Source organism: Gekko japonicus, unplaced genomic scaffold (genome assembly GCF_001447785.1).
Source record: "Gekko japonicus isolate JY-2015 unplaced genomic scaffold, Gekko_japonicus_V1.1 scaffold241, whole genome shotgun sequence".
Classification (NCBI taxonomy): domain Eukaryota; kingdom Metazoa; phylum Chordata; class Lepidosauria; order Squamata; family Gekkonidae; genus Gekko; species Gekko japonicus.
Window position 1 is genome coordinate 292,585 of NW_015160216.1, and position 26,074 is coordinate 318,658.

At 40.7% G+C, this 26,074-nt stretch overlaps 1 protein-coding gene across 1 annotated transcript in view; it reads left to right on the forward strand.

The window, feature by feature from the left end:
• Positions 1-26,074, forward strand: part of ABI3BP (ABI family member 3 binding protein) — a 237,506-nt gene that overhangs the window by 76,534 nt on the left and 134,898 nt on the right. Inside the window, exons 3-6 of the mRNA XM_015410582.1 lie at positions 4,779-4,847; positions 7,693-7,825; positions 13,757-13,938; positions 17,717-17,778. Of these exons, the coding sequence (XP_015266068.1) occupies positions 4,779-4,847; positions 7,693-7,825; positions 13,757-13,938; positions 17,717-17,778 (446 nt within the window). The remainder of the gene's footprint in view (positions 1-4,778; positions 4,848-7,692; positions 7,826-13,756; positions 13,939-17,716; positions 17,779-26,074) is intronic.

A 26,074-nucleotide genomic window follows, 5' to 3' on the forward strand; every position in this document is an offset into this window, starting at 1 on the left:
TACCTGTATTCCAGAAATTTCACTAAACCTAGAAAGGAAAGGAAACAGGTGATTAGCACAGAGCACTTTTGGACACTCACAAGCATTTGTAATAAGGAAAATATGCCTGTGAGTATGTAAAAAACAGTTTTTCAGTCTGATGGCTATATGGATTTAGCTCAAATAAGCCTGAAGTATAGGGCATGAGCCATATACCTCTGAGGCTTAAAAATCGTAATATGTTCAGAACAGAACATGACTGATCCCAGTAAAGAGTAGCTAGATTACAGTCAGGGGTCGTTTCATAGAAAATGAGCTAGGGGAACTCATTAGCATAACTCATTAGCATATGCCACACCCCCTGACATCACCGGAAGTGTGTCATAAGGCCACACCCCTGACATCACCGGAAGTGTGTCATAAGGCCACACACCCTGCCCCCAACGGTCCCGGCTGCCGCCGCCAGCCTTACAGCTCCACTGCCGAGCCCTATGAGGGGCCCAGTGGTGGACCTGCAAGGCCGGCGGGAGTGCAAGGAAGCCCCGCAAAGGCCCTCCCTGGCCCCAGGCAGGCAGGGGTGGGGAGAGGCAGGGAGGAAGCAACTTACCCTCCCTCTTCTCCTGCCTCCTCCTGGCTGAATGAGGGCCGGAAGCGGGGCGGCCGGAAGCAGGGGGCGGGGCTTAGTCATGTGCCCCGCCCCCTGTACCTCACCCGGGGGAACTGTGATCCCCTGCGATCCCCCCCGAAATGACCTCTGCTTACAGTGCTTTTCTTCCATCATGACATCCAGTACAGCCTATCTAGAATTCCCAGAAGGTCTCCCATCTAAGCACAGACCAGATCCAGAAGGCTTCTGAAGAAGGTTTGAAAATAATAACAAAATATGGTATTTCAGGTGGATGTAGTTTTATTTATGCATTTATTAGGTTTTTATATCCCTGCATATTACATAATAAAAATATTTCACTTACTGCATAATACCCACAATAAAATAACATCCTGGAATTAAAATGACAACCCTTGAATAATTCTGTAAGTTCAGACTAATACTGCCACTTAGCTACATGTCTCATCCTTATGCTATAGAATGCTATTCCCTCAGATGTCTCTCTGTTTCCCAATTATTGGCCTCTGTCTGGGGAGGGCTGAAGATCATAATCTTCGATTGCAATTTTAATGTTGAAAATCAGGACTGATCAAGGATTTAAAAATTTTAGTCTCCTTTTCTGGATATTTGTTGTAAGGTTTGATCTAGATATAAACTTGTTCTTAAGGAACTGTGAGCTCCTTCTTAATATGGTGATTATCAGACCACTAACCTTCTGATAAGAGACACAACCAGCAATGCATCTAGTATATTGTGGATACTGTACATAAGGAAATGCTATTAGAGAATCTTTGTCTCAATTTCATCCTTTGTTAAGCCATAACTATAACACTTTTAATGCTGACTGACTTAAAATGATGTAAATAATTATAACATAAAAAGAGCTTTACATGAGACCAATATTTCTTACCCAAAAGTAGGTAGATTCACAAGGCAAGGAGCCTCATTAATAGAGCTAATCATCCATTCAGAACTCTCATATTCATGTTTTCTTTGAAGCATCTGTAATAATATTTAGAAACTAGCAACCCATTTAATAAAATTCACATTCCTGTGCAGTTAAGTTTCTGATGGAACAAAATTTGAGTCCAGTGGCACCTTTAAGACCAACAAAGTTTAATTCTGGGTATAAGCTTTTGTGTGCATGCAACACTTGATGAAGTGTGCATACACACGAAGGCTTATACCCAGAATTAAACTTTGTTGGTCTTAAAGGTGCTACTGGACTCAAACTTAGTTCTATCGCTTCAGACCAACACAGCTACCCAAGTGAATCTAAGTATCTGATAGACTTCAAACACATTACAAGGTTTAGCTGTACCTATATATACACTAAAATTATATATATGGTACATTCTTGTTTGTTTTAATCACAGAACAAGTATTAGAAATAGCAATATCTGTTGGCCCCTAACGAATACACCACATTTGACCTGTGTCTTCTGCACCATCCTTGGCTAAGCCATTCTCACAATTCTCAGAAATTCTTTGCACCTGGGCCAAAGATACAACTACATATTTCTTATATATGCTAATATGAAGCAGGCTACCTCTAAACTATCCCAAGGTAATCCTCTTCTGAAATTCTTTTATTCTTTGTCCTCCACCGAGACTATTCTGTTCTGGGGTTCCTTTATTTTTTAGCATGTCCAAATATCTGCTAGAGAAACCAGGGTCCCGGTCACACCGGCAGGAAAAGCCGCATCGGAAGTGCGGCTTCTTAGAGCCGCACCAAAGGAAAGCGCGGCATCGGGATCAGAAGCTTCCCCCGAGCCGCTGCACATATTCTGTCCAGTGCGATCACATGGCTGGGGGAAGCGAGGTAAAGATGGGTGAGCCAAGGTTGCTGGAGTATTCGTGTGCATGCGCAGTCCGGCAGTCGCGCATGCACAGTCCGGCAGTCCCTCAAATAACACGGGCTGCCAGTGCGTCCGCAATCCCATGCCCGGCCTTGCTGCGGATCTTCCGGTAGGTACTACATTTCCCCTTGCCAGATGTTGGCATCTGATCGCGCTTGTTTGATGCGCCCTCAACCCGTCTGCTTCGCGGGGCGAATCCTCCCGTGTGACCGGGGCCCAGATGAATTTTTCTTCTAACCTGCAAAGGTGGCCTCTAAACTTTGCCAGGTCTGTGACACTTAGACCTCTATATTTTATGTGTAAGACTTCTTTAAATGACCCTGTCAAGGAGTCCAAGCCTGAACCCCATGGGTTGCCAGGGCTAGTACACACAAGAAAACAGTTCTTAAAGACCCAAAAAGTCAAAGGCCATGGCTTAAGCATTCTCTCTGTAGCCGTCCATTGCAATGTGAGCATATCATAGTCCAGGCCTCAGTCTATCAGAATCAGAAAGTTAACCTTTTTCTCTTTGGCTCTTAGCTCATTTATAGTCTCAAGCCAACTGGCATTAGGTGATGGTGACAATCCAATCAGGACATGTTCTCACTGGAACCCTCTAGAAGGTTACGCCATTGCGCCTACTTCCCCCCTCCCATTCTGTGGGCCACAGGCTCCCAAAGAGAGCTAATTATCACTTTCTTGACTCTGGCCTTGAAGATGATAATGGCCATGTAGGCAGAGAAGTCCAATTATTAATACCTGCAAGATGGAATAGGCCTGTTAGTATTCACATTAACCTTTGGGTGGAATCAGGGGTGTTTTGCCTCATTGGGTTTGCAAGTTTTACTGTACTGGTGATTTCCAGAGGCGGTAAAATGCTTCGAAAACTGCAATAAATAGGTGGCATCAAAATCTAGTAAAACAAAAAAGCTGGATACTCCAAATAATAATTTCTCAATTTCTTCTATATAGTAAATATGATTCAGTTGTAAATTCCTCTTAAGGTCAGCGACATGGGATGTTGGAAATCATGACTTTTAATTTGGCCCTATAAGCAGTCATCATGAGCTGGCTTTTTGCCCCTGGACTGTTTTCCTGGTTGAAAAATGCCTGTCCTGGAGACCTTTAAACCCCAGCAGAGTTGGGGAGGGGGTTAGGGTTAGGCATAATTTGAGCAGTTGTCTTTTCCCACCTGCTTAAAGCATCCTGGGGAAATTTTTGGTCAAGAAAATAATATGCAGGATTGTTAGCCCTCCCAAGTGCTGCAGCCCCAATCCATATTGGTATCACCCCACCCAAGTAGCTGCTTCTTAGAGCCAAACTACATGTCCACTGTGTGATACAGAGTGTCGGACTGGATGGGCCTTTGGCCTGATCCAACATTGGCATCTCTTATGTTCTTATGTCTGGAGCTTGGATCATAGAGCTGCAACCTCACCAGTACAGTCTTAAATTTATCTATCATCTATCTATCTATCTATCTATCTATCTATCTATCTATCTATTACTTTTGATTTATATCCCACCTTGCCAGCGGAAGCTGGCTCAAGGTGGCGTACAACAAGTTAAAACACAATAAAACACCAATGCATAGATGCAATACTATAAAATTTCATGTAAACAAACAATGTACATAAAAGTGCAAGTAAGTGCAGATGGCGATTGCTATAAGATGGTCCGATGTAGGAAGGCCAATATCCAAAGTTGTTCCTAATGCCAGTAACATGAGGGCCGAACCTGTCCAGTTCATAGCTCATTCGTCAGTGACGGCTCCTAATCGAAGGCCTGGTGGAAGAGCTCTGTTTTACAGGCCCTGTGGAACTGTAAGAGGTCCAGCAGTGCCCTGAAGTCTTCAGGGAGCTCGTTCCACCAGTTTGGAGCCGCCATTGAGAAGGCCCTAGCTCTGGTGATGGCCAATCTGGTGTCTTTCAGACTAGGGAGAGTCAGGCGATTTGCGACCCTGACCTCAGTGCTCTCTGGGAGACATATGGGAAAGGTAGGCAGGCCCCCAACCATATAGGGCTTTAGGTTGATGGGTCCAGAAGGGTGTAACTCTGTTTAGGATTACAGGTAGTTTGCCCCTTTATTATCTTCAAGGCTTGTCACTTTGGCGTCTGACTTTTTCTTTCCTTCCACTTTTCCATCAGAGGACAAATGCCATCCTTTGGTTCCTAATGCACATAATGTGTATTTGTAATTTGTTGGTATGGTTCATGGTGTATTTTAAAAAGTTATTGAAATAATCAATGTTTAATCATCTAGTGACCAACAAAACTATTATATACACTCTTGATTATTAAAGGTATTTATTTTATTTATTGAATTTTACTAATGGTCATACTAATATTTTCCAGATGCAGAACCAAGATACTTGATTGCAGTGAGGCCAGCACCTGTTCCAAATTACAGGAAATCGTGCTCAGGTAATAAACAGCCAGAAGGAGAAACAAACATTTTTCAGTTGATATGACAGATGATATGGGCAATAAATAACTATTTTTTAAAATGATAGTAATATTTCAGCAATTTCTGTTTGTTTGGTATGCCATAATTTTCCTCAAGCTTTAAGGCTTAATATAGCAGCAATTTCTGTTTGTTTGGTATGCCATAATTTCCCTCAAGCATTAAAACACATATTTTATGTCCGCATTCAAACTAACTCTGCATTTCAGGTTCAATAAATGGCTGACTCTAGCCCCATTCATATGTTATAGTGAATACATGTACATCCTGTATATACATGCATACTTCTGTTTTGTAAGAAAGAGCAACAGATATTCACTTTATAAATGAAACTGGGAACAAGTACCTGGATAAATATTAGGTTTAAATCACATGTTCAGCTGTACATGCATTGAATGTAACACTGCATGTTTAAAGAAAAATCAAGTGTACACTATAGCTTGCAGGGAAGGACGGCCTAGCAAATCCAATTTAATGAATAAATAATGCACAGATTGTACATGCATTTGCTGTAACTTGAGAACAGGGCTGGTAGAGGAGAAAAGTGTACCAGCTAATTGTTATGATATTACAGGTCATTTACAAACATTTTAATGACTCAAGGAAGAGAATTTCTTCCTGTGAAAGAACTAAAACATAATTATGGATCAAGAAAACAATCAAACATTGAAACACCAGGAATTTGAGAGGAAGGTCAAATTTGATAAACTTAGACTGTGGTCATACTGGAGGCTTGGCATGATTTGGCTGCACCTCTGTTTGCAAAAAGTTTTGATTAGACATCCCACCTTGAACCAGCTTTACTGTGTGTTCACCCCATGGTCCATCATTCAAATTGTTGCAGCATTCTCCCCCCCCCCTTTTTGTCTTTCACCCATGCGTATAAGCGTGTATCCAAAGCTCCAGCTCTTTTTTACAACTCCACAGTCTCTCTACCAAGTACTCCAGCCTCTCTCAGCCTCCTTCTCTTTGCCCTTCTTCCGTGGAATACATGGAGGGAGGGGTAAAGTGCAGATTTACATGACAGTAGTCCCATTTACTTCAGTGCATTAACCCTTGTGTCGATCTTGGGATGTCCTCAGACTTTGATGCAGAAACAGGAGAGAGGGGTTGTGGGGGGTTGTCACTTGAATACAACTCTCCCAGGACTCCCAATCCAGAATAACTACTTGGCCGAGATGATTGACAATGCCAGGAGTGACTAAGTGCTTATAAGAATATAGCTAGCTGATTATTATTATTATTATTTTTTAAAAAGGATGTGGAAATGGAAGGGAAGGTTCAGACTTCCCAAACAGCTTGACTTCGCAAGAAGGGATTTCAGACAGCCAGAAATGTGGAGTGGAAGTGCTGGCATCCCTAAATACTGGACTTTCCCCAGTGCCCGATTACTCTGCTTCCAAAGCAAGGCAAAGCAGGGTGCCGATGACTGGGGTACAGAAGGCAGATGTTGTCTGGTTGTGCTCTTTAAATCCACAAAGGTGACACAACTATATCAGCGTGAACTGCTCGTGTTACTGCAGCTTTAGTGGGAAGCTAACGGGCAAGGAACGAAAAGTCAAGGTGGCTGAAGTAAGAATAGGTTGTTGGCTGAAAATCAGGACCTTTGATGATTGATGAAAAACAGGTTAATGACAATGAAAAACATCATGGAAATTAAGGACAGGAGGTTGTTTATGGTTTATCAAAAAAGTGGGGGGAAAGGGGGACAAAGTCAAGAGGCAGTGTAATATAATGAATGTGGAGTTGTCAGATCAGACTACAACTGAGCTTTTTAGTGGTAGCAGCTCACCTTTTAAATGCTCCCCCCTTGAGGTTCAATTGGCACCTTATTCCTTTAGGCATCAGGACAAAGCATTTCTTTTTACACACACTTTTCATTGAAGGTCCACCTTTTTACCTGTCTCTATGCTCTGCTTCTAACCTGAGGGACTGTCTTATGAACATGATTTAAAGCTGCTGAATATTGTTTTATGCTGTTTTTATGACCTAGCTGTTGTTATGATCTGATTATATATATATATATACAGGGGTCATTTCGTAGAAAAAGAGCTAGGGGAACTCATTAGCATAACTCATTAGCATATGCCACACCCCCTGACATCAGGGGCCCGGCGGTGGACCTGCAAGGCCAGCGGGAGTGCAAGGAGGCCACTCCAAGGCCCTCTCTGGCCCCAGGCAGGCAGGGGTGGGGAGAGGCGGGGAGGAAGCAACTTACCCTCCCTCTTCTCCTGCCTCCTCCTGGCTGAATGAGGGCTGGAAGCGGGGCGGCCGGAAGCAGGGGTCAGGGCTTCGTCATGTGCCCCGCCCCCCTACACCTCACCCGGGGGAACTGCGTTCCCCCGCGTTCCCCCCGAAAAGACCTGTGTGTGTGTGTGTGTGTGTGTGTATATATATATATGCGCGCTATGGTTATGGTTTTATTTTGCCATTTTTTTTGCAATATGCCTCAAGCAGGTCTCTGGAGAGGAGGCATATGGGTTTTTTAATGAATAAATTTTGCAAAGGAAGTGGAATAATGTGAAGATAATCACACAGAAGTTCAAGAAAGGTGTGGTGCAAGGACAGACAAACTCAAGTTTCAGTTTAACACTAAAAAACCTTCAGCCCACATAAGTGGGATGAAGTATAGAAACAAACAGTATTGAGTTCCTAGTGAGTCACAACTCATGGCTAGTGGGCTGTATTTGCCTTGATAAGTCACATATGCATGAGATAGGTATGTTGCAAGTTTTGTTTGAGATATATCTTCTATTATAAAGAAAATCTGATGTACATGGAATTTTCTGTACCTTTTGTCTACAGGTCAGACGAAGACTCCAAAGCCCCTGCAGTTAGTAATAGGCACTTTAACTCCGACTTCTGTCTTCTTATCTTGGGGAGTCTTAGTCAACCCAAAGCATGATTGGACCACAATGAATAACTGTGCAAATGACAGGTAAACAACTCAATGGTTACATGTTGTAAAGATCATGGAATGCCGTTCTGCTGATAAAAAAATCAAACAGCACAAGAATTATTAAGTATGATCAGTTTTTACAGTTGGGGCCAACACTAGATTTGAAACCACTTATCTCATTTCATGTTTTGTTTTTGTGAGTGCCACATAGTGTCTCTATTTTTCAGCAATGCTGGCACTTGTTAAAAGCAACTTTGTGCTGTTCCAATACTGTTCATTTCTTTATCCATTTTCCTTCTTCTGCTTTTTCTTCCCTGTCCTCAGCCCTGTTTGCCCACAATGCTGTTCAATCCTATTGGCTATGGTAACCCATGCAATTTGGTTGATGATGTTTCTGACATAATGACAAATGCTCATAAACAAAAAAAAACTATGCAGATTATTATTGCCAAATGGATCAAACAGCATTGTGAACAAATGAAGCCAAGGTTTCTGAATGCAAATAAGAAAAATGGTACTTGAGAAGCTACAGAAGCTAAGGGAACAAAAGGAAAAACTGCAATGAAAGAGCACAAATGTTGGACAAGAGGACTATTTTTCAGTATTTTTATCAAGTACATCAGAAGCGCTACCTTGCGACTTCCGGTTTTGGTGATCTAATGGTGGACATATCTCTTGGGAGCTTCCGAGGATGCAATCCGTGAGCCGGTGGATAAGAGGGGGTGCAATTGTATGCGCCCCCCCGAGGCCCTTGCGAAGGGCTCCTAGTCATGGGGCGCTAAGGATCACCTCTCCCCTGGCACGCTGCCAGTGGATTGAGGCGTTCCGATGCCCCGAAGGTCTCACCGCTGTGTTCCAGTACTGGACTCAGAGACGCACATCGGGACAAGCGAGTGGGGGTCGAGCATTTTACACATTTTGATGGCAGGATCTGCCTGATCAACATTGAGAGTGAGTTTAGTTGAAACGAGAACCAGAGAAATGGCTGAAAGTCCCTCTTAAAGTAAGCGAGGGGGAGCGGGAACCCCCTCTGAGGAAACAAAAATGGACTTAAAGCATGCTTTTTAAAGGGGGTGGAACTGAAAGCAAAATGGGACTATAAAAAAGTAAAGGTTCCCTTGCTCAAAAGCTAGTCGAGTCCGACTCCGTTTCAAAGCCGAAGAGCCAGCACTGTGCGAAGACATTTCCGTGGTCATGTGGCCAGCATGACTAAAACCAAGGTGCACGGAATGCTGTTACCTTGCCACCGAAGTGGTACCTATTTATCTACTTGCAATTTCTTGCTTTCGAACTGCTAGTTTGGCAGGAGTTGGAACTAGAGACAGGGGCTCACTCCGTCATGCAGCAACTTGGGTCTCGAACTGCTGAACTACTGACCTTCCACTGCCTGCAGTTCAGCATCTTAATGACTTGAGCCACCGCAGCTCCTTAAATGGGACTATAGTAAGGAATTTACAGGAGAATTACAGGCGATTTGCAGACTTCAGAGACTTTGGGCAAACTTTGTTAAATGTAAACATCCTCAAAGATGTCACAGAAGAAGACGGAGAAAGATAAGCAAATAAAACTTAAGCTTCTTCCAGGAAGTGCTAGCTCAGCGAGTGCGGTCATGCGACCGGAAACAACCATAGACTAACAGAAGCATTGCAATCCCTGCTGGAGCAAATGAAGACACTTAATCAAAACTTCGCTGCACAGCAACAGCAACTAGATGAGACTTTTTTTAAAAAAAAGAGCAAACAGCTGAGAATCTCAAAGAAGTGAATGCCAACACCAAAAAGCTTGACAAGCAAATGCAGGAGATGGAGAAGAAGAGAAATTCTGATGAAGCCCAGCTTTTACAGCTTCAAATGGAAAAGACAAGCTTTATACTGAAATTTTGACTGATGCTTTCGAACCGGTTGCAGATTTTAAAGCAGATTTTCTTCAAAGCCAAATGGATGTGATCTACAGGTCATATTCAAAATACATAAAGAAAAATAATCTGCCCAGCAAGGTTGTGGTAAAATTCTCCAGAAGATATGTGAGGGATCAGATTCTAAAAGCAACAAATGGAACTACCCTTAAAATTGATGGCAAGGAGATAAGAATTTTGAAAGACATCCCCTTTGAAATAAGGGGAAAAAGGAAAAAGATACAGAGACTTGGCTTTGTTTCTACAAGAGAACAACATATCCTACAAATGGATTTTACCCGAATGTATACTCTTCAAATTTAAAGATAAAAGGGAAAAAATTGACTCTGTTATGAAAGCAAGAGAGTTTCTGCAACAACAATTGGATCCAACAGGAAAAGAAGATGAGAAGAGCAACAAGGAGAGTGAAGATGAAACACTTACTGGAGAAGATTCGGATTTGCAACGTGGGGTGGCTGCCCCCAAGCAAGGATATTGATTGAGGGAAAGAAGAGGCAAATGAGATGCTAATTTTCTCTGAAGTTTGACTTTTGATTCTTATTATATAAAGGTTCTTGTATATTGTTCTTTACTAAGTCAGAATATCTGGACTTGAATTTCTTAAGTGACTTTAACGATCACTTTCAACGTAATAAGTTACTCATTTTCTTTACTTACAGCTACTTTATTGTAACCATTGTATGACCACCACCTCTTGCGTTTTTAATGGTTTGTCTTTACTTTCTCCCGTAGTTTATAGTTTCCCTTTCCCTATTTTCTTGCAGTTTTTAGAAAATAAAAAAGAAGTGCTACCTTGCAAGAGAGTATTAAAACCAGAGAATATTCACACACTCAGTTTCAATGTTATTCTTTCTGTCTTTGATGTCCCCTTTCTCAAAGATTCTGTTTAATTTATATCTGAATGTGTGTGATCTTTGCCTCAGCTATTGATATATGCATTATGCAGCTCACTATGCATGCTTGCATTTATATTGCTGTTTCAACATAGATGTTTTGTGGCTCTTGAAAGTCTGATTTTGATTTTTATCTCATTTGCTTCAGGGTAAATCAAGAAAAACTAGTCAATTAAAATATGTAATTGGCATAGTTTGTGAGAACTTTTTATGTGTTTTGATGTTGTTTTTGCCTGGAGGCTAATCAGCTACTAAAATTATGCAGTAACATCAAAACAAAGTTTTAGTTATTAAATTTTATTGCATTTGTTCTCTGGGAAAGTGAAGCCATATGTTTAAGGTGGGAATGTCTAGAGAGAACAGGTAGTCAAATGACATTTATATTAAGCATACCAGCAAGTGACTTTAAACAAATCTCATTTTGAAGGAGCAGAGTTCTTGAAGGCTGTTGTGTTGTGCAATAGTTTAGATTAAAAATCCCTGTTTCAAAACTCACCACTCATGAATTTACCAAGTGCATGATTTTGGGTAGTGGAGGAGCAAACAACAAACACCCAGTTCAATCTGGTTGAAGATTTTTTTATTAACAGTAACTGTTAACTGGTAATTTGGCTATTGGAATAAGGAATAACAATACTCAAGTAAGCTGTTTCTAGAGTTCTAGGCCTGTACACAACACATGCTACTTTCTTTCAGACCAGCAATACTGGGATAACGTTATTGATGAATTTAACATGGTCATGGTAAGACACTGAGATTGCCATGTATGTCTCAAAGCTCACACTTTTAGCCACTCTACTAGCATAGTAAAAAAGAAAACAATTACTATTGGGTATTAGTTATGAAATATTTTATGCCAGCCATCTGCTGAGAGCCATATGCCAGAGGAGTCACTAGACTTGATCAAGTGAAGCCAGTAAATCAATAGCTGTCATCCCATTGGACTGTGTTAGGCCATCATTAAATGATAGTGTGACTTCCTTTGCATCGTTGGCTTCATATTCTTTATAGATATATACAACTCATACCACAGTGATGGCCATTTTATATTTCAGTTATTTAAAGATGGCCACATTCCAGCCATCCTCGTTAGCAAAAACAAAAGCACAGGAGCAAGAGGCGTTTAGCTAAAATAACAATTTGTTGGATTTAGTTTATATACTTTGGATTTCATTCATATACAGTTATACATATACATTATGTTTGGCTTCTTCTACTTTTTTCACACACACACACACACACACTCCGTGAAATGGGCTACCAATGAGTTGAGGCAGGCAGTAAAAGACACAGGACTTAGCAAATTCCAAGGGACCATTAATATGAGGCTTGGATACTCTTACTTTATTTACAGTCCATGACCAGAAAACAAGTTTAAAAATAACCATAACCTAATCAAATGTAAACATTAGGGCATACAATATAAAAATGTATAAAAATAAGTTATAACTAGTGCTAATACAAATACAGCGATTTCTAAGCTAACTACATAAAAATATACATATAAAACAAAATACAATCAACTACTGTCTTCCACATTAACTTGGGAAATATATATAAAACACAGTTTAATTGCTTGGGAACAGAATTTAGCAACTTTCTGGGTGATCAGAAGTTACTTTTTAATTGATGATTATTGTACTGGTTTAACCTGGTCTGGGACTGAATTCCAATTGCTTTCTCTACCTCCTTTTCTTCACACCCTAGCTGAATAGGTGTTTTTGGTATCCACAACAGAGTTACATCTCCTGTGCATTTCATGGACCTTTAACTAGAGACATGCATAAGAAAAAGCAATTAATTCTATAGCAGAAAACTGTGAAGATCATGAGTGTTGTTTTAGTAAAATCTTGGGTGTATTGTTATCATTCTGGAAAGTAGTTCTAGAAGTATAGAACAATACTCAAGATATTTTATTAAGACTAATGATGCCCTTCCCAATTCCCCCATGCAAGATTAAAACAGGGGAAGGAGGGAGAGAAAGGAAGGATCACAAACCGATCAGTAGCACATGAGCTGTTTAAATTTTAAAGGGCCAGTTATTTCCTATGGGGTAGACCTGCCCTTGGGATTCTAGAGACCAGGTCCACTGTATAGGAACTCATAGCCCTTTTACAAAGGTTAGGTTTTTCAATGGAGGTTGACCTGGCCTCTCCATTGAAAAAAATGATCATTTAAAGATTAAAGGACAGATGTGCCACTGACCACATGGGGAGTGCTGCCTCCTCCATAGCCACTCCTGTGTCCCCAACAGAATTCCCAGTTCCAATATTATCAGGAATGGTAATACCAGAATTGGGAATTGTAGGCAGGGGTAGTATTGGATATTGCCAATCTGATCTAGTACCCAAAATATTGGGCATTGTATTGCGTTGGCTATATCCAGCTTTCCCCCATAATCTCTCTTTCAACATCTCTTTCTCTTTTTTCATAATATTTCTCTCTTTCTCTCTCTCATTCACATACACACACAAAAAGGTTCAAGTGCAAGAAATTTTTTGCAAGAATAAAAACTAATTTAGGTGCCACAAGGCACACATTATTTTTATTTGAGAATGCCCTTTCTCTCTTCTACCCTCCTGACAGGGTAGATGACAGACAGTGTCAACCTAAAATGGTCTACTCAGCATCCTTCTCAGGTCTATTTAATGAGGCTTACTCCCAGGAAGCTGTTCTTTGGATGGCACTGAGAAATTGTGAACAATTTAGAGTGCATGCTGTTTTATGCTCCTTTAAATCACAAAGTGAATGCCAAAAGGATTATTGTTTAGATCAATAACAGAATTAGATTTTTGCATCAAGAAAACCTAGGATTGCTGCAGTAAATTTCAGTTCAATTTTTTGCTTGAAGCTCAAAAACACACAGTCACATGAAGCTGCCTTATACTGAATTAGGCCTTTGGTCCATCAAGGCCAGCATTGTCTACTCAGACTGGCAGTAGCTCTCCAGGGTCTCAGGCAGAGGTCTCTCACATCACCTTTTAATGATGCCAGGGATCGAACCTGGAACCTTCTGCCTGCCAACCAGATGCTCTAACCATTGAGCCATGGCCAAAATGTCATCTATTATCTCATTATGTGAACCTTAAATTGAAAGTAATGTTTTATTTGAAATGTTTTTGGCCTTTCTTTTCCTCAAAATATACACTTGCTTTTATACAGATTTTATACAGTTCGCTACAGAGAGAAGGATAAGAACAAGAAGTGGATTCTTCAGCTTTGCCCTACTACAGAAACAGTGGTGGACAACTTGAAACCCAATACAGTTTATGAATTTGGAGTGAAAGACAATACAGACAATGGGATCTGGAGTAAGATTTTCAGTCACAACACAGTTGGGTCTTGTAAGTAATTGTAACGATTCCTAACTTTCTTTTTTAAGATAAGCTGTTAAAGGAGATCAAGTTGTTCGCATGTTATGCAGTCAATATGTGCACTTGGCATGTAAGGAATCAGTACAAGCTCTGGTTGTTGCCCACAAATCTGACATCACAGCATCCCCCAAAGTCACAAAGCTACTCTGCTATTCCCAGTGAACCACTGTTTACACTCAGAGAGATTTGAGAACTTATTGACTCTAGTTACAGCTATGATGGTGTATAGTGCTGGATTTGGACTGTGGGGAGCCAGAACAAATCCCTGCTCAGCCTGTTGGTCTAAAATATTTTACTGAGCTGGGAGAGAAAAATCAACAAACTCATGTATATTTCCCTGATAAACTTGGATGAAAGATGAGAAGCAACTATAATAAATATGTAAGTATATGAAGGAAGTAAGCAAAGGAACAACATTTGGAATGCATTAATTTTTTTTCTGGTTTGTTCGGAAACATCAGAGACCAAAAACACTGAAAGTTTGTCTATGCAACCTTTTTATCAGTACAGATTCATGAATATGGATCATGCATCTTATCTCCACAGTCTCTGAACTGTATATAGTTATAGTGGTATAGTACTATAATATTTATTTATTTACAAGTTTGGCTTATAAACTGCCCTCCCCTGTGAAACAAGGCTTAGGGCACATACATTCATGTAAATTAAAAACGGTTAGAACAGTAACAATAAGCAAATAAACAATATAACAATATCAGATGATCCTGAAATAAATCCATTTTTCTCTACCCGGTGGGGAGGGAAGCAAGAAAAAGTGGGGGCCAGGCAGGGTGGAAAGCCATTGCTATCCTCAGCCATAGGCCTGGTGGAACATCTCTGCCTTACAGGCCCTGCGCAACTGCATTAGATCCCGCAGGGCACGGATGTCATTAGGCAGAGGGTACCACCAGGCTGGGGTCAGAGCCGGAAAAGCTTTTCTTTTTTTAATACTGAAACACTTCACTAGTTTGAACGTGCTAAATTTCCCCAGTAGGCTACATGATGAGAAATAAGATTATGCTCACATGCTGTTTACTGCTGTGGCCAGGTTATGTTTTTGCTTCCTGTGTACATTCAGCCCAGGATTCTAAATTGAAGTTTAGTCATAGTTTGTAGGATAGAATTCACAAGGGGAGAAAGCAGGAGGAAAGGGACAAGTCTGAGGATTCCCGTGATTTCATTTCCTTAGCAACAAACCATAGTTTGTTGTTGCATCTGAATGATGACCGTACAGGTTCAGCATTAATTACAAATGGTAAGCATATATCACATATAATAAATTCACCCCATTGTGATTTAATCTCTACATACTAAATGTATATAAAAATATATGCAGTACCCAACAGAACACATTGGAAATTGTAGTCATTCAAAACATTTGCAATTCTTTGTATTGCCAAAATGCTTATACTTTAAACATAAAATCCATCACATTGACTAGTATAGTTCCTCACACCTGAAGGCCCTGTGAGGCCCTCTGTCTGGTACTGTTCTGCAACCAGAGCATCTGGGCTGTCCGGCACTGCCCCCTTTTGTAAAACTGGAAGATTCCTTCTTCCTTATTCACCTGAACGAGTAAAGCTCTCTGGGGAATGTTTGTCTGACCATTCACTTCATAAATCTTGGCTGTTATGATTACTTTGTTTTATTTATGGCACACAAAGATTTTTTCTTCATTCTCAATTGTAAGAAGTGAAATATTTGGCATATATTATGGAAAATGTACATGCTATTTGTGGAATGTTTCCCAGTCATGGAATAAAACAGGAAGTCCGTATGCATGCAAAGTTCTGAAATGTAGCTTATCTTATGTAATAAACGTTTAACCCAGGCTTTGGATAGATTACAATATCTTGCATAAAGTCAGACTGAAATGGATTTGTGACAAAAACTAAACTAAAGCAGATCTGTGGTATCTCCAGTGTGCAGGGGTCGTTTCGTAGAAAAAGAGCTAGGGGAACTCATTAGCATAACTCATTAGCATATGCCACACCCCCTGACATCACCGGAAGTGTGTCATAAGGCCACAGCCATCACTCAGTCTTAGTCTTAAAGGTTAGTCTTAAAGGTGCTATTTGTTAGTCTTAAAGGTGCTATTTGAACTCTTGGACTATTTTGCAGCAACAGACTAACACAGCTAATTCCTCTGAATCTAAACCCACCACTCAGGCTCCACCCCCAAAATCTCCAAGGTATTGCCAACTCAGAGCTGGCGAGCCTATCTGATGGCACATGTGGGGGAAAACAAGCAAACCACCCATGTCAGGTAAAAAGGATAGAAGTTCAACACAATTTTATCTATTTTCAGTAACTGGTTTGTTGAGAGAAAAGCAACAACAAGCACATCAGTGAAGACCTAGTACCAGAGTGCCAAAAAGGAAAGCTGTTTCTTTGGTTATACTTGCTCCTGGACACCAGCAGCCCTCTAGAGGACTGGCCCATTGGGAAAAGAAGGGGAGGGGACAGAACTAACTGTAGCCTATCGGCTGGAGGTCTGGTACTGCCCTCAACCATAGGTCCGGCAGAACAACTCTGTTTTGCTGGCCCTGCAGAATTGTACCAGATCCTGCAGGGCTCTGATCTCTCCTGGAAGAGTGTTCCAACAGGCTAGTGCCTGGCCCTGGTCAAGGACAGCTGGATGCTCTTTGGGATGTGGACACCAGTAGATTTTGACCACTTGAGAGTAATGCTCTATGGAGGATGTACCAGGACAGGCGGTCCTGGAGATATGCTGGTCCCTGACCATTAAGGGCTTTAAAGGTCAGCACCAGAATCTTGAGCCTGATCTGGCCCTCGTTCTGGAGCCAGTGCAGCTGATAAAGCACTAGTTGAATATGAATTCTAAAGGGCGTTCCTGACAGAACCCTCACAGCTGTGTTCTGGACCAGCTGCATTTTCCAGATCAACCTCAAGGGAAGCCCTACATAGAGGAAGTTACAGTAATCTAGCCTAGAGGTGATCCATACAATGTAGGGCTTCCCTTGAGGGTGATCCGGCTAAAACAGGTACAGGGTCAACTGTTTAACCTGGAGAAGATGGTAAAACACCAGCTTAACGACCTTAGTGACTTGGGCCTCCATTGAAAGGGGGGCATCCTCCCAAAACCTTGATGGATGGTGCAGCTGTCAGTGGCACCCCGTCAAGAGAGGGGAGTTGGCAACCCATCCCAGCCCCCAGACCCAGCCACGGGATCTCCGTCTTAACTGGATTTAGTTTCAGCCTCTAGCCAGCTGCTCAGCAGCATACTGGTGACAACCCAGCCGATGATCCCATGCCAGTAGGGCAAGGGGTGCATAAAGATGTTAAATAACATTGGGAGAGGATAGCCCCATGAGGGATTCCACACATCGTGGTAAAACCCTCTCCCCTAGTACCACCCTCTGTCTATGATCTTGGAGAAAGGAGGTAAACCAACTACCCCATCTTGAGGCAGACGTCTCCAGGGCCTAGTCTCTAAAGCTGGGCTCCTGTGTTTGGCTATAGGGAGCACTCTTCTTATCCCTCCTAGGGATCCTCCTCCTTAAGTCCTCATGGGTCCACCCACTTGTTGAATGTGTTAGATTTTTTGCCATATAAAACTTAAAAAGAAGAAAAAAGGCAGAAAAATTAATTCAAACAGTTTGATAGCTCACAGCCATAAATACTGAGACAGAGTTTGAAGAGACCAATTTAAATTTGAAAATGGTTGTTTTTCCTATGGTAAAGAAAATGTTATAATTTTGGCATCATATTTATCTTTTTTTGGCAGATAAAAACAAAGAAAATGGGTATCTCCAGAATAACTACAAATTGCCTAAGATCCAAACACAGGTACGCTACTGAGCTAGTTTCTACCTCCTAGTATGGCTTATGTACTACTAATAAATGAAATGTGCTGGATCTGGTGGTGTTCTTCTATTTTAAAAAAACCCATGAAATTGGGTAACATGCACACATTGTACTGTATTTCTCGTTCCTCAGAATAAAAAGGGTATTCTTTATGATTATTTCAGATGACGATTTCAGATGCTTTTTAGATGATGAATATCAAATATATACAAGATAGCTGGCAGATTACAATATAGGTCCGAAAACAATATTTTGAGAGATGAGCATCTCAGTTCATAATTGTTTTGTTTTTGAATATTTGATATACTGTTCTCTCTAAGGCGAAATTTCTTGTGTAGTGTAAAATCTGTATTTTAATATTGATTGGTAGAGTTTGAGAGAAATCGTTATATATCAGATATCAACCCCTATGTTGCTTTATTTCTGTCAAATATTTTTACCATTTCAGATCCATTTTTAATTGTTTTAATATGTGTGTTTTGAGGGTGTTGGTTCTAAATGGTTTTTAAATGTGGTTTTATTATATATATATTAATTTGTTAACTGCCTTGGTTGCCCTTGTGAGACCAGAAAGGTAGGATATAAACTCTGTAAATAAATAATGGAAAAAACCAAGACAAGAAGGATTAATGACTTTCACTTCACCTGTTTCTAAAGGAGCACAGTTGTTAACTGGCTTCACTTGGTGGATGGTTATTGTGTTTGGCACTGAAAAGACCCTAGTACTTTCTGGGGCAATATTTCATGCTCTGTGACTTGAATCCAATACCCATTTAGGTTAGCGGTAAGATTTTGCCCTGCTTTTCTGTTTTAAGCAAATGATATGTAGAATATGCCTTGTAAGAAATTCTCCTTATATATTTATCTTAAACTTTTAAATGCTGCTTCTCCAATGAGCTGCTCAAGACAGCTTTCAGCCCAAAGCATTTGTCAAAACTATCATTATTTTATGCATCATTGACAGCTTGATAATAGAAGTACTAGGCTTGTGATTAAGATGTAGGATTCCAAATGTATGTTGGTGGACATTTCAGGATTTACTGTGGATCTTGTCATTCCTGTAATTGGACATTTGTTGATGGTTAAAAGTTACTCCTAAGAACATTTTCCTGAAAGTAAACCTCACCGAGTAGATTTCATTAAGATTCTGAGTAGTTCTGCTTAGGATTGCACTGTAAATCACTTTTAAATCAAAATGTGAATTCTGATTGTGGTTTTAGAAGTTCAGTGAAATGGTTAGCTAACGGCTTTCCATGGCGTGGGGCTGGCAGTGCAAGGTCATGCATTCCACCTTGGTTTCTGTTCCTTGTGATTCCCGGTGCTATCTCATTATTACTCAGTAAAACTGCTAATCTTGGATCCCCAATTATTGTGTACATACATGATTTAGAAGTCAGACCTTTGCTTAATTAAATACTTTCTTTGGGGCCATTTCCAAGAAGAGCTTAATTGGGAAACATAGGCATGAAACAAACATAATTAGTATAACAGGCCAAAATGGCCTTAATATAATAATGTATAGCTTAACATAATCAAATTTTAATTACTAGCTATTAAATCAATTCTTGTGGTATATCTTGACAAAGCAGAAGACAATGGATGGGCCACCATTACAACTTCTCCCTAGGCCAACTGGGTCAAATTTTATAATGTGGAAAAATGCCCACAAATACATCTGGAGAATCTTGGAACAGCCAGTAACCATCCATCTGTGATGGAACACAGGCACCCTGACCACATTCTCTTTCCCCTGGTGTGGGATGGTTTTGCACAAAGTTCTGTGAAGCTATAGTTGCTTAACAAGTTGTCAAATTGTGACTCCAACTATATGAAGCATTTCTATCCTCTGGTTCTATCCTGTGGAGATTAGTATGCACTAAGAACACCAAAGAGTCCTGAGGCATCTTGAACATTAAAATATATGTTGTTCCATATATAATGAGTTTTCAGGACTTTGCTTCACTAAATGAAACCTCTGTAACGGTTGCTTCAATAGTGTAGCTGATAACTGCATTAACATAACCTTTTCATGCAGTATGTTTGTAAGCAGCTGCCATCCACAAATGTTCATATGAAATCACTTAAATAAATGGGAGGGGGACTTTGAACAGAGATAATGCAGTAACCACTAAACTAGCCCCTAAGCTGCAAAGGGATTCCCCTTTATATCGTATGGGTTCCCAGTTATTTTGCTCTGTCATGGGTTAGGGAAATGTTAGGGGCATGAATCATCCTTTTTATTAAAACCAGATGCTGAAGTCTTGCTGACTGCAGTGATAGATTTAGTTAATTTATAATATGCTAGTAAATAAAGTTGCTTGCATTCTGCATTCATGGGTGGATACACATTTCTGAGTCCTATTGCAAATGACTCCTCCCTCCAATCCACACCTGATACTGTGACGAACCCCTGTATCTCCCCAAATGTCTGGCAGATTTTTCCCACCAAATCTTCAGTCCCCCTCAGTGCACTGAGTTGCCCTATAATAGCGCGTATATATTCTTTGTCATAAAAGACTTGACTGTCCCACCCTCAGTTTAGATATTTAGTTTAGGCTTTTTCTCAGCTTCAGGAACTCTACTGAAAATACAGGAGCTGCCCAGTTTTTTAAATCCTTGAGAAATGGCATGAGGCAAATTAACTTTCAAAAACAGAATTAAAAAATTATTAAACAGGCAGAGAATATATGTATAATAGCATTAGTCAAAGTTTTGAGACTGCTGAGGTAAAAAACTTTCTAATATGTACAGAGTTGAATTTTTAGAACATTCAAGAGAGTGTATTTGTAGTTTTGATTCAGGGCTTTCTTTGAGAGGTACTTTGGTATTATTCAGCAGTAACACAGATCTTATTGATGTATCTGGATTTCTTCCTTCAGATATTACAGGTTTTCCTTTAGATAGTATTATCTTTTCAGTTTGGTGTAGTCAGTTTGGTGTCGTGGTTAAGTGCGTGGACTCTAATCTGGGAGAACCAGGTTTGATTCCCCACTCCTCCACTTGCACCTGGCTGGATGATCTTGGGCAAGTCATAATTCTGGCACAGCTGTTCTTGGAAAAAGAGCAGTTACTGTCAGAGTTCTCTCAGCCCCACCTACCTCACAGGGTGTCTGTTGTGGAGAGGGGAAGGGAAAGGAGTTTGTAAGCCGCTCTGATACTCCTTTGGGTAGTGAAAGGCGGGGTATAAATCCAATCTCCTCCTCCTCCTCCTTCATTAATTCCTGTGGTGTCTAAGCTTCTCTTCTTTTCTCACAGACCAGGGTTCTCTTCCTAACCCCTTTCACTGGCAGGAAGTTATTCTCTTTGTCCCTAAGAAGCAATAACTCCCTTTTACTATTTGGCTTGTATGTGAATTCTCTCTAACTACCCGGACCTTCTGCCAAATCCTTTTCCAGTATCCTTTGTCTGTATAAGGCTGTTCTGTAGCTTTTCTGACTAAAATTCTTCCTCAGAGCAGTTTTAATATATTTAGACAATGGTGTTTCTCTTCTGATCCAATCTAATTTATTGCAGCAAGAGCCAGTAAAACAGTACAAGGGGTTTCTCTTCTTTTCTCTGTAGAAGTACTTTTCTGACTATTGCCTGTCAGAAACCACTGACTCCCAAATGTCTCTTCCCTCAGAAGCCAAACTCTTGGGCTACTGATTCAGACATTAGAAAGACCAAATAGTGAAAGACCAAATTGTGAAAGATCTCTTTTCCCTCTAAATCAGCTGTTTTATTTCGTCTCTCAGTGGCTGCAACCGCTGCTGGGACTGCAGCTAGGTGGGGGGGCACTGCAGATTCAATAGGGGGTGCTGCCCTCAGTGCCCTACCACTGGCTACGGCCCTGGATACAGCTAGAATGTGAGTCCATCTGTCCTATATATTGGAAAGTGGAGTGATTTCAGATGCCAATTGACATTAGCAGGCAATTGACAATAGAAGGTGTGGTTGGGTTACTTGTGATAGGCAGACAGATAGTACGTATGGAGAAATCAGCATTGGTAGTGAGACAGGAAATCTAGGCCTTGATTCAATCCAGGTGAATGCATTGTCTTAACTCAAGACAATTCATCCATTTGGATTGAATCGAAACCTAGGTTTCCTGTTTCATTACCAATGCTGATTCCTCCACGCCTACTACCTCTCTGCATATCAGACCTAATATCCTTCTAATGTCACTTGGTATCTGAAATCCCCCCACTTTCTAATATATAGGACAGATGGACTCACATTCTAGCTGTATCTGAAGAAGTAAGCAGTGACTCATGAAAGCTCATACCCTACCACAAATTTTGTTAGTCTTTAAGGTGCACTGGATTCTTACCTTTTCTCTGGTTTTGAGGTAGAGATGAACCATTTCCATTTCTTTTCACAGTGGAAACCACCATTTTTAAAAGAAAGAGAACAAATTAGTTATCATATTGTTCCAAACGCACAGTTGGCTTATTTCATGGGGAATCTAAATATTTCATGCAATGAATCTTTTACAGAAACTCATAAATTGTTATTTATATGTAATATTATTCTACATACAAATTTCTTACCCTTGCAAGCTAGGCATAGGGCTCTAGGAAAGCAGCAAAAAAAAAAAAAGTCTGCTTCATGAACTGTTTCTTTTCTTCCCCCCCCCCCTCTCTAATAAGCCAGAAACAAGGATTAGGGTGGATAAAAATACTGTCAAAATATATCCCACTTCCATTTGAATCTGATGCAACAGTTTTATAATGTCAAGCTGCAAGGTGGAGTCCTGACCAAGAGGGCAGAAGGTTTTAGTTTCTGACATTTGTTTATCTCCAGAAGAAAACAAGATCCCCCCCCAATATCTGTCCAGTTAAGTGAAGTCCAGCATTACAGAAAGAGACTTGATGTATTTTAAACGGCTTTATGTTAATTTGCATGTTATTTTGGGCACTCTTCAAAGAATCGGGGGGGGGGGGAAGGGAAAGGATATGCCAAAAAACGATGGCTCTTACAGAGTCTTTTATGTATTTGCCAAAACCAGATGAAATGTACAGCATGGTTTGTTAGGTATATTAGGCATAAAAACAGCAGTCAATCCATCTCCTTTTTGGCACTAGGCATATCTTGGAATGCTGTCACATGTCTTACAGCACAGGGTATGTAATAGTATTGAAGTATTTGGTTTCTCATATTTGTTCTCTGGAAAAAGGAGTTTTAAAAATCTTTAACAACCATTAAGTGTCTCAGTATAAATTACAATACTGTTTAACATATCCTGCCTCTTTGTAAATCTTGTTAATTTTATTTTAGTGTCTTATTAGCATCAATCAGATTATAATTTGATTGCACAATAAATTGTAGGTAGTTTCAGTTATACAAATTAACATATTGTTTGGGGCTAAGTTAGGTAATTTTTAAAAGTAAAACATCTAGGGCATATCTGGGATGGTCAAGTATCCTGTTGAGTATGCCAGAAGCAGGCCTTTTGGGAGGAAATGAGATAAATATACATCAACCCACAGTATTTTGGCAAGCAGCAGCTTGCCATAGGTCCTTATTGGTGGCAGCAACAAGATTGGGGAATATGTTCTTCCATGAGACACACTTTTTTCTGAAGTTTCAGAAAATGGTAAAAAGTTTCTAGCAAGTATTCTGGCTAATTTGAACCAAGACAACTTGTGTGACTATTCTTGATACTTGTACTGAATTAAGTAACAACTTACTTTAACAATAGATAAAGCACCATGGGCACAATCTGTCCAAAATTTACCATTATTACAGGCCCACTGGTTTTAAAGAATGAGACTGAAATGTGTACTCAATTTTCCCATTACAATTAATAGGACTTGCCTGCAAAATACCCAAAATCAGGCCTTTATATAATGTCACCTCAGTTATAGTACCCCCACTGTGCATATATTCCCCTAACACTTATTCTTACAAGATTTAGTCTACTTTGGTCTACTTTTCCACTTCATAGATGCCTTGAAGAGAAAACATTCCAGGAACATAACCTAAACAGTATCAAGAACATTTGCATCAAGCTTTTGTATTTTACTCACATCATTATCTACTGGCTTTGTCTCTGTTTATGGCATGTACTTTACATAATGATGATTGTTGAGTAATATAAGAAATTTGCATCATAAACATTATAAAAAGTACAATCAAGTGTTTTAAAGTCATAGAACAGTGGTTTTCTTCGGTGAGCTTATTTTGTTTTTTCTATTGTGTTCACACTGAAGCCTGTCTTGTTTTTGATACTCCCCTAGAGATTGGCAACAATGGTTTCCCAGTAGGAAATGGCTGGTTTGGCCCCAGGCCCATCAACATACCATTATCTGCCCTCTGACTCCAGGTTTCCATCTCTTCTCCCCTCCCTGTAGCCTCTACCTGGGAAAACTACAGTCTTTCTTCGCAGTGGAGAGGTCTGGCAGTGGGTGGGCAAGAGGAGCAGACCCAGCACCCAGCCAATAGCACACAAGTACTCTTGAGTAGTGGTTGATGGGCCAGTGGCTGATGGAGCACACTGCACAGCCAATGGGAGAGCTGGAAATGGCGAATACATACGGGAATTTATATATCTCCTATATTATAAAGCTGATTTGGTGGTGGCATGTTGCTGAACATTCCACACAGTGCTCACAGCCTTTGGCTCCATGATCTGTCATTCCACTGGCTGTGTTGCCTGAGTCTCACCTCCAATATTCTAAACAGTTTGCTTTTCCTCTCCCCCCAATAGCCGTCAGAACACAGAGGTCATTTGCATATGTGGCCTGATTGGCCTTTGCCTCTAACATTCCAAACAGTTTGCTGTTGCTGTTGGGAGTCCTGAGGTAAAATAAATACTCCGATCTCCCTGTGGGGCCCGGAGATCTCCAACAAATCACCGTGTTCCCCAGCCACAGCACATTATTTCCCCTATAGAAAACTTCCCAGCTATTACAACTGATGTCCAGATGACCAAGATCAGTTCTCCTGGAGACAATGGCTGCTTTGGCCAGTGGACTCTATGGCATTATACCCTGCTGAAGTCCCTCCGCACCCCAAACCCTGCTCTAACCAGGCTCTACCACTCAAGTTATAGGCATTTCCCAACCCAGAGTTGGCAACCATGTAATTGGCTATGGAACCACTTTCCAGACCCTTGAAACCCAGAAACCATGGCATAGGAGGAGGTGCTTTTCTACCTTAGCTGCCACTGCATAGCCCCAAATTAACATAAGCCAACCTCCAGGCAGCACCTGGAGACCTCCAGCTATTACAACTGATGTCCAGATGACCAAGATCAGTTCTCCTGGAGACAATGGCTGCTTTGGCCAGTGGACTCTATGGCATTATACCCTGCTGAAGTCCCTCCGCACCCCAAACCCTGCCCTCCCCAGGCTCTACCCCTCAAATCTACAGCTGTTTTCCAACAAAGAGTTGGCAACCGTGTAGTTGGCTATAGAACCACTTTCCAGACCCTTGGAACCCAGAAAACATGGCATAGGAAGAGGTGCTTTTCTACCTTAGCTGCCACTGCATAGCCCCAAATTAACATAAGCCAACCTCCAGGCAGCACCTGGAGACCTCCAGCTATTACAACTGATGTCCAGATGACCAAGATCAGTTCTCCTGGAGACAATGGCTGATTTGGCCAGTGGACTCAATGGCATTCCAAGTATGGTTGATCAAATGAAGATTATTTCAGTTAATATAAAAGGTCTTAATAATAATATTAAAAGGTCTCGTTTTGAAGCCATAATAAAGAAGGAAAACCCAGACATGGCATACGGCAACTCCAAATCACGTGGGGTTGGAATAGCTATTTCATCAAATCTTAGATTCATGTTCCCAGCAATGAAAAGTGACCCAAAGGGTAGATACATTTTTATAAAAGGTACAATATAAGGTCCTAAAGGTACAATATAAGGTCCTTATAAAAGGTCCTAAAACTGATATACAGCTTAAAAACTGATAAATCACCAGGCTATTGAGGCAGACTCAGCATGGGTTCTGTAAGGGAAGATCTTGTCTCACTAACCTGTTAGTGTTCTTTGAGGGGGTGAACAAACATGTGGACAAGGGGGATCCAATAGATATTGTTTACCTTGACTTCCAGAAAGCTTTTGATAAAGTTCCTCATCAAAGGCTCCTAAGAAAGCTCAAAAATCATGGGATAGAAGGACAAGTCCTTTCATGGATCAAAAACTGGCTAATTAATAGAAAACAGAGAGTGAGTATAAATGGGCAATTTTCTCAGTGGAAGGTGGTAAGCAGTGGGATACTGCAGGGATCAGTACTTGGTCCACTGCTTTTTAGCTTGTTCATTAATGATTTGGAGATGGGA